The following is a 15,888-nucleotide window of genomic DNA, read 5'->3' as shown; positions in this document are numbered from 1 at the left end:
CTGTCTCTTGGGCTTGTAATCGCCTTGTGTCCTTGGTGTTCTTCATTCTCCTTTGATCCAGGTGGGTTGAGACCAATTGATGCATCTTAGATGGCTGCTTGGTAGCGTTTAAGACCCCAGACGCCACTCTTCAAAGTGGGATGCAGAATGTTTTCTTAATAGATTTTATTATGCCAATTGACTTAGATGTCCCCTGAAACCATGGTCCCCAGACCCCTGCCCCTGCTACACTGGCCTTCGAAGCATTCAGTTTATTCAGGAAACTTCTTTGCTTTTGGTTTAGTCCAATTGTGCTGACCTCCCCTGTACTGTGTGCTGTCTTTCCCTTCAGCTAAAGTAGTTCTTATCTACTATCTAATTAGTGAATGCCCCTCTCCCACCCTCCTTCCCTCTCCCCTCTCATAACCACAAAAGACCGTTTCCTTCTCAGTTTAAACTATTTCTCAAGTTCTTATAATAGTGGTCTTATACGATATTTGTCCTTTTGCAACTAATTTCACTCAGCATAATGCCTTCCAGTTTCCTCCATGTTATGAAATGTTTCACAGATTCCTCACTGTTCTTTATCAATGCATGGTATTCCATTGTGTGAATATACCATAATTTATCCATACATCTGTGGAGGGGTGACTTGGTTGCTTCCATGTTTTTGCTATTGTAAACAGTGCTGCAATAAACATGGGTGTGCGTGTATCTGTTCGTATAAAGGCTCTTATTTCTCTAGGATATATTCCAAGGAGTGGGATTGCTGGATTGCATGGTAGTTCTATTTCTTACTTTTTAAGGAAGCGCCAAATCGATTTCCAAAATGGTTTTACCATTTGACATTCCCATCAGCAGTGTAGAAGTGTTGCAGTCTCTCCACAGCCTCTCCAACATTTATTCTTTTGTGTTTTTTGGATTAATGCCAGCCTTGTTGGAGTGAGGTGAAATCTCATTGTAGTTTTGATCTGCATTTCTCTAATGGCTGATGATCGTGAACATTTCCTCATATATCTGTTAGCTACCGGAATGTCTTCTTTAGTGAAGAGTCTTTTGCCCATTTTTTAATTGGGTTATTTGTCTTTTTGCAGTCGAGTTTTTGCAGTATCATGTAGATATTAGAGATCAGGCGCTGATCAGAAATGTCCCAGCTAAAAACTTTTTCCCAGTCTGTAGGTATCTTTTTACTCTTTTGATGAAGTCTTTGGATGAGCATAAGTGTTTGATTTTTGGAGCTCCCAGTTATCTAGTTTTTCTTCTACATTCTTTATAATGTTTTCTATACTGTTTATGGCATGTATTAGGGCTCCTAACATTGTCCCTATTTTTTCTTCCATGATCTTTATCATTTTAGATTTTATATTTAGGTCTTTGATCCATTTTGAGTTAGTTTTTGTGTATGGAGTGAGATATGGGTCTTGTTTCATTTTTTTTTGCAGATGGATATCCAGTTATGCCAGCACCATTTGTTAAAAAGACTGTCTTTTCCCCAGTTAACTGTTTTGGGACCTTTGTCAAATATCAACTGCTCATATGTGGATGGATTTATGTCTGGATTCTCAATTCTGTTCCATTGGTCCATGTATTTGTTGTTGTACCAGTACCAGGCTGTTTTGACTACTGTGGCGGTATAATAGGCTCTAAAATCAGTTAAAGTGAGGCCTCCCACTTTGTTCTTCTTTTTCAGTAATGCCTTATTTATCTGGGGCCTTTTTCCCTTCCATATGAAATTGGTGATTTGTTTCTCCATCTCATTAAAGAATGTCCTTTGGATTTGGATCAGAATTGCATTAAATGTATAGCTCACTTTTGGTAGAATAGACATTTTTATAATGTTAAGTCTTCCTATCCATGAGCAAGGTATGTTCTTCCACTTATGTAAGTCTCTTTTGGTTTCTTGCAGAAGTTTTCTATGTTTGTCTTATATCCCGATACTCTGCTGAACTCTTCTGTTAGCTTCAGTAGTTTTCTGGAGGATTCCTTAGGGTTTTCTGTGTATCAGATCATGTCATCTGCAAATAGAGATACTTTTACTTCTTCCTTGCCAATCTGGATGCCCTTTATTTCTTTATCTAGCCTAATTGCTCTGGCTAGGACTTCCAGCACAATGTTGAATAAGAGTGGTGTTAAAGGGCATCCTTGTCTGGTTCCCGATCTCAGTGGGAGTGTTTTCAGGCTGTCTCCATTTAGGGTGATGTTGGCTGTTGGCTTTGTATAAATGCCCTTTATTATGTTGAGAAATTTTCCTTCTATTCCTATTTTCCTGTGAGTTTTTATCATGAATGAGTGTTGAACTTTCTGACTCCCTCTTAAGCACCCTTCAGCACTGATTGCTTTTGGTTCCCAGAGGCTAAGTTAGATGTTCATGTTTGCATATTGATGGAGGCTAATATCAAGTGATTTGAGATGATAGTACATTAATTTAGGATTTTATTCAACAAATACTGACCACCAACTGTGTGCCAGACATTGTTTTTTGTTGTAGGTACAAAGCAACAAAAAACATGGCTTTTATTACTAAGGAACATACTATGGAAATAGGAGAAAGAAATAAAGGAGCAGACAAATGCTATAAAGTATTAGAGCTGTTATGGAGTTTTACCCTCCATGGAAGTGATACCTCAACAGCAAGGGGAAGTGAGGGAGTTAATGTCAGCTGAGCCAGGCAGAGAACGTGCTTGGGGCAAAGAGAGCATGTTGAAACTTTCAGGGGCTTGATTGACATGGCTTGTCTGGAGAACGGCAAATACTTACTAAGATACAAATCCCACCAAGCAGAGGGGTGGAGGAGGCAAAAGTGCAGAAGATGCATTGATGGGGTTTGGGAGGGACCAGACTTCAAAGGGCTTTGGATCTAGCTTTTATCCTAAAGGTAATGGAGAGACATGGAAGACATTTCAGTGGAGGAAGAACTCCAATCTGACTGCAAAGTGAAGAGAGTGACATGATGAATCCATACTGTGCCCTATGTTAGCCTTTGCTGAGGTGGTTGAGAAGTGAACCCACAGTGAGAAAGCATGAAGTCTTGAAAGAGAGCAGAGCACCACTGAAGAAAGCTGACGGCCAGATTTCAGACACTGCAGTGAAGCTGAATTCTATTATTGGTCTTCTAGCCAATAAGTACAAAAGAGTTATTAGAGTTTAACTGGTTTTTCTTCTTTAAACAAGAAATGAGAATCCCACTGCAGAAACTTTTTGTTTCCTGAGTTCTCAAAACATCCTACTTTTTGAACTATAACCACTTAATTTCATTTGCTCTCTGGTAAGCTCAGCTACAGGAAATTGAGGCCTGTGTATCCCCTAGCATAATAATAATAATAATAAAAAGCATAGCCTTCCAATAATCTGGCTTTTGGGCACGGGGAGTAGTGTAGCTAAGACATGATGAAGAGCCTTCCAGGATTCATACAACCCATCAACATCTACCTACTTCTACTGAGTCAAGGAGAAAAAACGTGGTTGTGGGGAATAGGTGGAGTGTCCTTCGTGTGACTGCCTGCATGTGTAGATCTATAAGTCTCATTTGCTAAAAGCAAATCCTCTGATAAGTTCTTGCCTTAGCTTGTTGACCCTTTACTTACTCCTAAAGTAGTCAAAGCATGAGGGTAATTAATAGCCCGGCTTTAATTATTACCAACAAAGAAGAACCTTAAGAGAAAGAGACTATGTTATTCTGTAGCTCATAATAGTAAAAGAAGGGAATAATTAAGTATAGCTATGCTTCTTGAATCTAAAAACAAATAAACAACAAAGAGTCAAAGCCCCACTCTTCTTAGTTCAGGGAAAAGATGAATACCCAAAACCAAAAACCCATTGGCATTGAGTTGATTCTGAGTCATAGTGACCCTACAGGACAGAGTAGAACTGCCCCATAGGGCTTCCTGGGCTGTAAATCTTTACAGAAGCAGACTGCCACATCTTTCTCCCATGGAGAGACTTGTGGGTTTAAGCCACTGACCTTTTGGTTTGCAGCTGAGCACTTAACCACTGTGCCACCAGGGATGCTTAGGAAAAGATTAATTGAACCTGTAAATGGAGATTCAACAAGTAACCTACTTTCTGCTAACACTATTTGGCACTGGAAATAGAGTTTTTTTTTTTTTTTTTTTAAGTAGATATGGTTCAAGAAGGATAAGAGACTCTAAAAGATGAAATTGTTATTCCTAATGGGAAAGGATGTAAAGGAAGCTCATATGATTAAAGTACATGAAAAAATCAGATGACATATAGCTAAGGAAGCATATACAGCCCACTGCCATCAAGTCAGTTCTGACTCATAGCAACCCTACAGGACAGAGTAGAACTGCCCCATAGGGTTTCCAAGGCTGTAAATCTTTTACAGAAGCAGACTGCCACCATCTGTCTCCCAAAGAGCGGCTGGCTGGTAGATTTGAACTGCTGACCTTTTGGTTAGCAGCTGAGTGCTTTAATCACTGTGCCACTAGCACCACCAGGGTTCCTTAAGTATATACAAGTGAGTTAAGCTGGCTCTCTGAGTGGCTAAAAGTCCAGAGAGAGCAAAAATCTTAAGATTTTAATGTGTGGAGCTGTTTTCCAAGCAAAAGGGTGATGCAAGTGTAAGAGAATAATGATGGGGAAAATAAAAGCAAGCATCACACTGGTAGTATGGGATGGTGACAAGGACATAGTATTGCAAGATCAGTTCTGCCAATAACTAGTTGACTGGTTCTTAAGCATATCATTTGTTTTCTCTGGGCCTATATTCCTTCATCTGTAAAATAAAAGATTTATTATGGGGGACCTTTGAATCTCTGTGATGATACTATTTGGGGAAGAAAGTATTATATTAATAAGTTGTTAAGAAGATACAATTATTTGCTTCTTTTTTATTTTCCCCTTAATTTTTTTGAACAATTTCAGCAAATAAGTCAATTCCAGCAAAATTATAGAAGAAGTGTGTTTTATGAACACTTGAGAATAAAAGAGGCAAGGAAAGATCCAGCCTGGATTTACTAAAGAAGTTGTGCCAAATAAAATCAGATGAGATAGTGGGTATGAAAATACTTGGTAGTCTGTAGAACAGTATTTAGATGTTTATTTTATTAGTGTAAGTGATCATTTTTCTTCATGTTTTGAGTTAGAGGACTGCCGTAGGCATATTTACATCCTTATTTAAGTAAAACATTTAAAAATGTTTTTAATGTTATTCTTGTGTGTAACATGGAGCAATGTGGTCAAAATACCTAGTTAATAAATGGTTGCACATATATCATTGCCAACCCTTGTAAGTTGAAGGTGATCTCTAGACTACTATTCCTGGCTCCTTTCCTTGGTATTAACACGGTCACTACTGTGTTATATGAAAATAACGCATGCCTTCTATGTTTGTTTGCCACTGCACCCTCCCCCCGAGAGGTGTTTTTGTAAGAGCACTATGCTATTTTTTTTTTTTTTACAGCAACATGTAAAAAAAGTCGGCATGGCTGCACTTATGAAAATACCTCGCGGGGCGGGGGGGGGCGTGGTTGGCAAACAAATATCGAAGGTATGCATTATTTGCGTAAACTTAGAATATTTTTCTCTCAGACTCTTGGAGACAACATAGTACAGTTAAAAGTCATGTGCTCTGGAGACGGCTGATACTTGTGATATGGCTATATGATATTGGCATATTTCTTAACTGTTTTATGCCTTGTTCTCCCCATGTATAAAATGGCACTAATTGTAGGTTCTATCCCGTAGAGTTGCTCAGAAGATTAAATAAGATAATGTATGTAAGTGATTAACAGCAGTGTCTGGTACATAGTAAAAAAAAAAAAAAAAAAAATTTTTTTTTTTTTTTTACATAGTAAGCCCTCAATAAATTTGCAGTAATTTTTTAAGTTTTATTTATTTTGCTGTTGTTGAGAATATACACAGCAAAACATACACCAATTCAATAATTTCTACATGCACAATTCAGTGACATTGATTACATTCCTCAAGTTGTGCAGCTAATCTCACCTTCCTTTTCTGAGTTGTCCCTCCCCTGTTAACATTAGCTCACTGCCCCCTAATGTTCCTATCTAATCTTTCGAGTTGCTATTGTCAATATGATTCCATATAGTTAGTTCTTAAAAAAGCCTAATGCTCAAGGCAGACACTTTTTACTAGTTAAGCTAAATTATTATTTGGTTTTAAGAAGACTTCAGGGGATATTTTTGGTTTAAGGTTTAAAGATTATCTCAGGGCAGTAGTTTCAGGGGTTCATCCAGCCTCCATGGCTCCACAAAGTCGAGAGTCTGTGAGAATTTGAAATTCTGTTCTATGTTTTCCCCCTTTTGATCAGAATTCTTCTCTAGAATCTTTGATCAAAATGTTCAGTAATGGTAGCCAGGCACCGTCCAGTTCTTCTGATCTCGTGGCAAAGGAGACATTTGTTTGTGGAGGCAATTAGCAACACACTCTGTGTCCTCCTTTTATTCCTGACTCTCCTTCTTCCTCTCTTGCTCCAGGTGAATAGAGACGAGTAATTTCGATGATGATAATGATAATATGAAGAAAGGCATGTTTTTGCAGTGTATGGATGGAACACAGCTGAGGCTGGTAGCTTGAGTCAAAGATGACCAAGAGGCTGGAATGATGTGCTGAAGCCATTGAGATTTAATGGTTTAGATTTAATTTTGATATTTAAATTTTAATTGGGTCAAATGTGAAACCCTGATTATAAATTCAAAGTTTTCTTGGTTTTAGTAAAAGAGAGGAAAGACCTGGCTTTGGCTGAACTTAGTGTGAGTAGAATCTTGGAGTCTCTGTTGACTACACGATCATAGGAACAAATGAGATTTCTGCCCAACACCAGCTGTTCAATCCCAGGGCCAGCCTTGCTGGCATTCAGAGAGGTGTGGTGGCCATAGTTCCTCAGACTGTACATCTCCCCAAGCTCTGGACTGGTCAGTTTTGGGGGATTTAGAGGATTATTCCTGTTTCTAGTTCTCATACTTTGAAATTACCCATGGCCCAGTAAAAAAAAAAATGATGAGTTCTGAAGAGTATGTCAGTTGAAGAACTGGAGGTAGTTATCCCGCAAAAGAAGAGGTTTATAGGAGATATTTTAACCATCAATTGACTCGATGGCAATGAGTTTGGTTTTTATTATTACTATTTTAAAAAGGAGTCCTGGTGGTGCAGTGGTTAAAGCAATCGGCTCTAATTGAAAAGACTTCAGTTCGAACCCACCAGCAGCTGTGCTCCCATAAAGCAGGGATCTGCTTCCATAAAGATTACAGTCTAGGAAACCCTAATGGGGCAGTTCTACTCTATCTAATAGGGTCACTATATGTCAGAATCGACTGGATGGCAACACAACAACAGCAACAGTACTTGAAAGGCCAGCTTGAAGGAGAGTCATATTCCATTTGCTGTGGAAGGCAAAACTAGTAAGTAATTTTAGAGGAGGATGTGTGGAGAGAGTGGAGGTGAGCAGAATGATAAATTGTAGGTTTTAAGAAATTATTTTTTATAGAGGTAAAAATTATATATAGTAACACACACAATCTTAAGTGTAGAACTGGATTATTTTTCACACAGCTGTGTGGCCATCACCCAGAATGCAACATAGAACTTTCCATCATCCCAGAAGGTTGCCTCATACGCTTTTCAGCCAATGGCTACTCTCCAACTGAGAAGTCACCACTTTCCCGACCGCCGTCACTATATATTAGCTTTACAAACTTCATACAACCACTTTGGAACACTGTTTAACAGTTTCCAAGTAAAGGTAAACATGCGTCTATCTTCATAACCAGCAACTCTATTTCCAGGTATATATCCAAGAGAAATGAGTTTATATGTTTAAAAAAATTGTACAAGAATAGTCACAGCACCTTTATTCATAATAGCTCCAAACTGAAAATCCAAATATCTATTAGCAAGAGAATAGATAAACACGTTGTGATATATCCACATAACAGTTGTTGTTGTTGTTAGGTGCCGTCGAGTTGTACCACAGAACGAAACACTGCCTGGTCTTGCGCCATCTTTACAATCATTGTTATGCTTGAGCCCATTGTTGCAGCCGCCGTGTCAATCTATTTCATTGAGGATCTTCCTCTTTACTGCTGACCCCGTACTTTACCAAGCATGATGGCCTTCTCCAGGGACTTTTCCTTCCTAATACCATGTCCGAAGTATGTAAGACGCAGTCTTGTCGTCCCTGCTTCTAAGGAGCATTCTGGTTGTACTTCTTCCAAGACAGATTTGTTTGTCATTTTGGCAGTCCATGGTATATTCAATATTCTTCGCCAACACCACAATTCAAAGGCATCAAGTCTTCTTCAGTTTTCCTTATTGATTGTCCAGCTTTTCACATGCACGTGATGCAACTGAAAATACTATGGCTTCGGTCCGGCACACCTTAGTCTTCAAGGTGACGTCTTTGCTTTTCAACACTTGAAAGAGGTCTTTCGCTGCAGATTTGCCCACTGCAGTGCATCTTTTGATTTCTTGACTGCTGCTTCCATGGCTGTTGATTGTGGATCCAAGTAAAATGAAATCCTCGACAACTTCAACCTTTTCTCCATTTATCATAATGTGGCTTTATAGGTCTGGTTTTTTTAGGATTTTTGTTTTCTTTTTGCTGAGGTGTAATCCATACTGAAGGCTGTGGTCTTTGATCTTCATTAGTAAGTGCTTCAAGTCCTCTTCACTTTCGGCAAGCAAGGTTGTGTCATCTGTATAATGCAGGTTGTTAATGAGTCTTCCTCCACCCCTGATGCCCCATTTTTCTTTGTATAGTCCAACGTAATGGAATATTAACCAAAAAAAAAAAAAATCAAACCATTGCCATTGAATCAATTCCAACTTATAGCAACCCTGTAAGCCAGAGTAGAATTGCCCCATAGGGTTTCTAAGGCTGGTGAATTCGAACTGCTGACCTTTTCGTTAGCAGCCACACTCCTAACCAATGGAGTATTATTTGGCAATAAAAAAAAAGTGAACAACTGATACATGATACAACATGAATGAAGCTCAGAAACAGTATGCTGAGTGAAGGAAAATAAACACATATTCTGTGATTCCATTTGTATTAAGTCCAAGACTGTAGTTATTAATGAAAGACTTTTATGACAATTCTATTTTGCATGTCTAAGACACTTGGGGAAAGTTCTTTGCCTTTCAGAAAAGGACCTGAGTGAAACACAAGATGGCAAAAAAGTGGGAGGAAAATTGAAATAATGGCAGCAGTTCTGCTTTACTTAAGTGAGAAGCATTTACATAACGTTCCTTGTTTCTGCAGTGAATGAGAGAATTATGTGATGTCTTATTATTTTCTTTTGTTTCCATCTTGGATTCCAATTAAGGGTTTTTTTTTTTTTTTTTTAGGAATAGTGATAGCTAAATGGCATAGTTGAAGGGCCTGTTCATACAAAATCTGACTAATTTAGAATGATTTCGAGAGTCTTTCCCTCACAGTAGGAAACCATGGTGGTGTAGTGGTTAAGTGCTATGGCTGCTAACCACCCGGCGCTCCATGGAAACTCTATGGGGCAGTTCTCCTCTGTCCTAAAGGGTCGCTATGAGTCGGAATCAACTTGATGGCAATGGGTTTGTTTTTTTTTGTTTGGTTTTATTCCTCACAATAAAATTTCCCATAAATCACTGTCAGTATTGCAAAGCAGATTCTTTGTTATTTTCTGCTCAAAACTTCTGACATAACTATTTTCATGACTACTGTTAGCCACTCTGTTCACCTGATCATTATATCCATTTCCTTAGTGATAAAAGCATAAAATCATAGTAGGCAGACAAAACTATACAGATGGAGAACAGATTAATGGTCACCATGGACAGGTGGGTGGTGATGAGGAGTGTACAGAAATATAAAGGGGTACCATGAGAGCATTCCTTTGTGGCGATGGAACAGTTCTGTATCTTGATGGTCCTGTACACGAATACATACATGGGATAAAATTGCATAGAGCTGTAGCGTGGCGCAAACAGTTAAGCACTTGACTACGAGCCCCAAAAGATTGGCAGTTCGAGCTCACCCTTAAGTGCTTCAGAAGACAGGCCTGGCAATCTGCTTCTGAAAGATCACAGGCTTGAAAATCCTATGTAGCAATACTACTCTGCACACGTGGAGTCACCATGAGTCGGAAGTGACTTGAAAGTAACTAGCAACAACAACAACGCACACACACACAGAATGCACATAAAAAATGGTGAACAATGTCTATAGCCTAGTTAACAGTACTGTACCAATGTTAGTGTTCTGGTTTTTAATACGGTACTACAGCTGTATAAGATATCACCATTGGGGGAAGCTGAGTGAAAGATATGTACTATTTTTACAACTTCCTGTGAGCTTATAATTATGTAAGATACAAAGTTAAAAAAATTATAGTCAGAACAATAAACAAGTCTAAGCCCTTTTTTGGAGTCCTGCAGTGGTGCAAATGGTTAATGTGCTCAGCTGCTGACTGAAAGGTTGGAGATTCAAGTCCACCCTGAGGTATCTGGGAAGAAAAACCCGGTACACTACTTCCAAACAAATCAACCATTGAAAATGCTATGGATCAGTTCTACTCTGTCACTTGTGGGCTCGCCATGAGTCGGAATGGACTTGATGGCAACTGGCTAAGCCCTTTTCTTGGAATCAAAGAGGTACTGCACATGTGGCAAGCGGCCCAAAATAATTCTCTTTCTCAGTAGGTAGTGTATATGGCTTTTTCCAGAGTGAGCCAAATTACTGCAATTCCTGCCTCAGACTTAGATGTTAAATGATTATTAAATTTGGAAAAAAAAAAAAATCTGGTACCGTCGAGTCAGTTCCACCTCATAGATGCCCTGTAGGACAGAGTAGAACTGCCCCATAGGGTTTCCAAGGCTGTAGTGTTTACAGAAGCAGACTGCCACATCTTTCTCCCAAGGAGCGGCTGGTGGGTTTGAACCACCAACCTTTCATTTAGCTGCTGAGCACTTAACAACTGCGCTACCAGGGCTCCATGGTTATTAGATTAAAATATGCTTAATGGTGACTGCCCTGTACCAGACACACTGCAAAAGGAATATCCACACTAACTTTCACAACAGTGCGTGTAAGTGCACCCGATGGATCTGCAGGCAGACAGCACTTCCTGTCATAAACCCCACCTTTGTCTGTCCATGTCTAGCTCCACCCATGAGTTTGCTTCAGATAAATTGTATAGCAGAAATCTTCCTTTTAGCATCATTGTTATCGTTAAAAAAAAAAAAAAAAAAATCACTTATTACATATATATTACAGGAAGCTAAAGAAAATACAGATAAACAGTAGGAAAAAATGCCTATAATCTGACCGCCCAGAAATAAACACAATTGCCATTTGGCATTTATTATTCCAATCTTTTTCTCTCTACGCATATAAATGCTTTTAAAAATAAATGTGAGATCATACTTTTTGTAAGCTTGTTCTACTTATGGTTGCACATGGATGTGTGCACAACAGTGTAACATTTCCCCAGGTCGTGAAATACTTTCTACCACTTGATTTCATGACTGCATAGAATTGCACTTTAGGGATATATAGTACCTTAATCAGTCTCCTGTGGTTGAACGTTTATGTTTGTTGTTGCCAGTTTTCCACCATTAGAAACAATGTTGTAATGAACATCCTTAAACTAGCTCTTCATACACATTCATGATTATTTCCTTAGGATAAAGCCTTAGAAGTGAAATTGCTGGGTATGCAAAACATTAAAGCTTTTTTGGTTTACATTGCCAGAGTGATCTGCAGAAAGATTGGCATAATTTTTTTTTTTAATGTTATAAACAAAACCTTCATTTGAACAAGATGCTTTTTCTGAAGGGAAACTTATCTAGGACCAATTTCTTTAGAGTGATTCATCCTCCTTAAAGACAAATTGCCGTGGGTGTAATATCTCCTTACCTAAGAGACATTATTGTTTTTACAGTTTAAAGAAAAAAAAAGATCTGACAAAATCTAAATAAACAAGTTATGCCCGAGCTTTTTACTTTGTAAATGTTTGTTAAACAGTGAGAGCAAAATAACTTGCCAGGGTGGAGTAAGCATCCCACTAATGGGGAATGGGGTGTTTTCATAGAGCCATGCCCCTACCCCCTTTCCCATTTGATATTGATTTAAATTTTTTTTTGATTATTTAATTTTTATTTTTGTTGTACTTTAGATGAAGGTTTACAGAACAAACTAGTTTCTCATCAGTTAGTACACACATTGTTCTGTGACATTAGTTAACAACCCCACAACATGTCAACACTCTCCTCTTCTCAACCTTGGGTTCCCTATTACCAGCTTTCCTGCTCCCTCCTGCCTTCCAGTCCCTGCCCCTGACTATTTAGTTTTTAAGCTTTATGTTTGTGTACATAGGAGTAGAAGTGATGCTTTTCTTTAATGAAAAAAATGTACTATTGTAGCCATAATGTTGCTGAATCCAGTGCATTTTTTGGCTGTAACTGTCCTGTCTATGTGGTGGGAGACAAGGTTCTGGTGTGATTTTTGATTGGGCCTCTTTAGTCTTCTCCTGAAACACCTCAATTTTATCATTTTCTGAGTTTCCAAGTGGGTAAAGGTGCTTGTTTGATTGATTAGGGACCCATCAAAACACAATCTGATCTTTCTCCTTAAGAAGCTAAGTCCTTAGCAGATTTTCTTTAGCTTACCAAGTGAGGAATCATTTTGCATTGCAACTTTGAAAGGATTGTGATCATTATTTTCAGCCACAACAGCTTCCTAGAGCTTTTCCTTGGTTCCCACTTCACAGCAAGATGCCAAGTTAACATAGAAGGAACACAGGCCACACACACCAGAGGTGGAGACAAAGCCATGGATAATTTTTAAATAAAAAAACTGAACTTTTAAGCAGAGCTTGTATTATCTGTAGCTTTTTATCATCTTCCAGTAGCAAGTGGACCCTAGAAAACAAGATATTTGCTTTCTGGTTAGATTTTTTACATTGGGAAGCTGTTAAATGTTTACATGGGCAAAACAGCAAGACAAATTCATAAGTGTCCAACATTCATTTTTTCTACTTAGTCATAAGCATGTCATTTTATACTATGCATATGGTGGTAAAATTTTGTTTGAATGTAGTCTATAAGATCTGGGTTATAAAGGCTTTTTTCTCTTTCAGTTTTATGCTGGTATTTTCTATGATTATTTGTGTTTTATTGAAATTTCCCCAAAAGAAATTCCTCACGATGAAATTGATGGTAAATACTTGTTATTGGATGCGGGATTGGTTTTCTTTTGTGAAATTATTTTCTTCTTATACTATCTATTGACTAATTATGAGACTTTCCTTTTAAATCCTTCCGTAATCCTAAGTTATAAACAGTTCTTTGAAGAAACTTGCAGGGCATTCCAGGTGTTAGAATTTCTTTAACCTAGAGTGACCAAGAGTGCAGGGCCTGTGAATGGCATGTTTTTATCTGTTTTGAATTAACAAAGCATTTATCATACTGTAAATTGGGTTGCAGGTGTTAAAAAAAAAAAAATACCAACCCATCCTATTCTGGTGAGAAATGGAATCATGATTTAAAAATAAAATTTTCCACAAAGGGACTATCCTCTTTGACTGTATCTACTCTCAGTTGTACCCTGTATTTTTATTTCCCGGTAAACTCTACCTGAATCTGTTACTCATCATTGTCTCTTTCTCCCATTTGAAGGAGGGACAAGGATGAGTAATTTTCTATAAGAAATTTTCTGCACAAACTGAAAGAACCATTTTTCTGGGTGATAAATTAGGCTTCATTTGGAAGAGGGTTTGTCATGAGTTAGAATGAACAAAAATCGTATAGTTTTAAAAAGATCATATCTGTCCTGTAGGGTCACTATGAGTCGGAATATATACCCTTTTTTTTTTTTTTTGTACATACCCTTGGTTTTTTTTTTGTATATACCCTTGACTTTTACATGTTTAACATATGCTATAAAAAATTGAATATGAAATCCTTAAAATTTAATGCAAAGGAGTTTTAAAAATCTGGTTTATATCTGTTAAAGAATAATTTTTTTGCTGTGTTTTTTTTTAATCTAGGTAATATTTTTTTCTTCATATTTGTATTTGTTGAAAAATTTTTATGAGTGACATAGAAGTCATGTTTGCCTTTCATGATATCAGGGATGTACACTTATTACCTAAATTTATGTATTTATACCTATTCTCTGTTTTGAATAAGCTCAACATATGACAATCCAGATATTAAAAAGGTGATATTAGATGAAAAATCAGCCTGATAGATTTAACACAAATTATTCACCAAATATGAATAACCCTTAGTTTTGCACACCACCCCTGCTACTTAAAGAAACAGCTGAAGTTCTTATGTACTCTATACATTAAAATATCCCTGATTTATGCTTTATTATTTGACTTTCATGACTAAAATACTTACGTGATTAAAAAGTGTATTAAAAATCATTGCTCTTTGTTTCTGCAAATTTACAAGAGTCCCTACTTTTTCTTTTTTCTCTAACAGATATAAGCTTACCGAAGTCGGCAACAATATGCTACACAGCTGCCTTGCTCAAAGCAAGAGCTGTCTCTGACAAGTAAGTGAATAATAACTTCTGCGGTACTAAATGCCTGGCCTGACTTAAGGAGATGTGTTGCCTCTGAGGGCTTTCTCTGGAAGTTTCTGATAGCCTATAAGATCCCTGCTTATGAGCATGCATTTTCCAAAACCGGCTGATCTTTTCTTTCACTACTAGAAGGAGGAAATGTGTATCCCCAGGTATCATAAGGGTGTATGGGTCCCTAAAGAGGGATTTATATGAAATTCTATACCTCTGAGGTGATTTTTTTTTTTTTTTTGCCAGACAGTAGATACCAAAAGGCCTGCTTGGGACTGACACAAAATGCCTTCCTTTTATTCACTTTTTGCGTATTCCTCTTCCTTCAGCAGTCCACAATTGGGTAGTAGTTGTGACAACATGTAATATGGCCGAGGGGGTGGTCAGCTCCCATTCTTCACTTTATCAATTCTAAAAGCATTCCCCACACCAGGGCCCATTTAATTTGAGTTGCCATCTCAGTGGGACATTTGCCCGTTTTATTCAGGCAGGTGGCTATGACAGAGAGAATTTCCTTAAGCACCCAAGAATGACTGGCAGGTACAAGAGAATAGATGGCTTAAATGTTTTTGAGTTCACAACCACTGCCCTTCCTGATACAGTCCCTCTGTAGCATTGAAAACAGATAACAGGAACAGAAAACAGCCTCTGCTATGTCAGACAGGTTTGCTGTTAAGTGTGTGTGCACTTCAAGACCGAAGTAATTTTCTTTCATTCTTTTTTATCCTGTAGATCGCCAGTACCTACTGCAACATCTTTTCTCCCTACACAGCGACTCCAGCTTGGGAGGGCAGGGCCAGGGTTGTCACAGCTTCCCCTGTGGTGTCTGCCTGCCAAGCACAGCTCTGGAGTTAGCCCTGGGTGTGAGGTGAGAAAGAGATTGCATGGTCTGGTTTTTTTCATTCACTTGGGCAGGTGTCTCGCCCGCAGTTTGGGCATGCACACCCCCCTGCCGGAACGGCCCCTCGCAGGCTCACCTGCTGCTGAAGCTGCAACGACTTAACCCTCCATGGCAGCACTGACATTGGGTTGGGAGCCCCCTTTAAAATTCTCCCCAGTTCTGTTTTTAACCAAGTGCGCTCTTCTGTAACATCGTTTTCTCTTTTTCCTACACTGTCTGCCCTTGTCAGTCCTCCCTCCCCTGCACCCCCCGACCTAAGCAGGTACCTCTAGAAAATTTAGATTAGCTATTTAGACAGAGAGGCTTGACAGCTGAATCTAATTCCTGCCGCAATTAGATGCAAGCACGCTTTCTGCTTCTGCTGGGGTTTTTGTTGGCCTCGGTCTGAGGGTTCACTCAGAGGTTCCATGTAGTGGAGGTCTGGAGAGCTGGTGCCATTGGCTCGCTGTGGTTTTATGGGCCCTTAATG

The 15,888-nt window shown here is 38.6% G+C and overlaps 1 protein-coding gene across 10 annotated transcripts in view; it reads left to right on the top strand.

The window, feature by feature from the left end:
• Positions 1-15,888, top strand: part of ST7 (suppression of tumorigenicity 7) — a 323,008-nt gene that overhangs the window by 268,340 nt on the left and 38,780 nt on the right. For 9 of the 10 annotated variants that reach the window (XM_049894435.1, XM_049894433.1, XM_049894436.1 and 6 more), the window contains one exon: positions 14,425-14,497. In XM_049894435.1, coding sequence (XP_049750392.1) covers positions 14,425-14,497 — 73 coding nt within the window. Of the gene's footprint in view, positions 1-14,424; positions 14,498-15,250; positions 15,387-15,888 lie in introns of all 10 variants that reach the window. The other variant, XM_049894442.1, reaches the window with a different exon arrangement.

Source organism: Elephas maximus, chromosome 8, assembly GCF_024166365.1.
Source record: "Elephas maximus indicus isolate mEleMax1 chromosome 8, mEleMax1 primary haplotype, whole genome shotgun sequence".
NCBI lineage: Eukaryota > Metazoa > Chordata > Mammalia > Proboscidea > Elephantidae > Elephas > Elephas maximus.
Note: the sequence above shows the minus strand (reverse complement) of the source record. Positions and strands in the feature narration are given on the sequence as shown.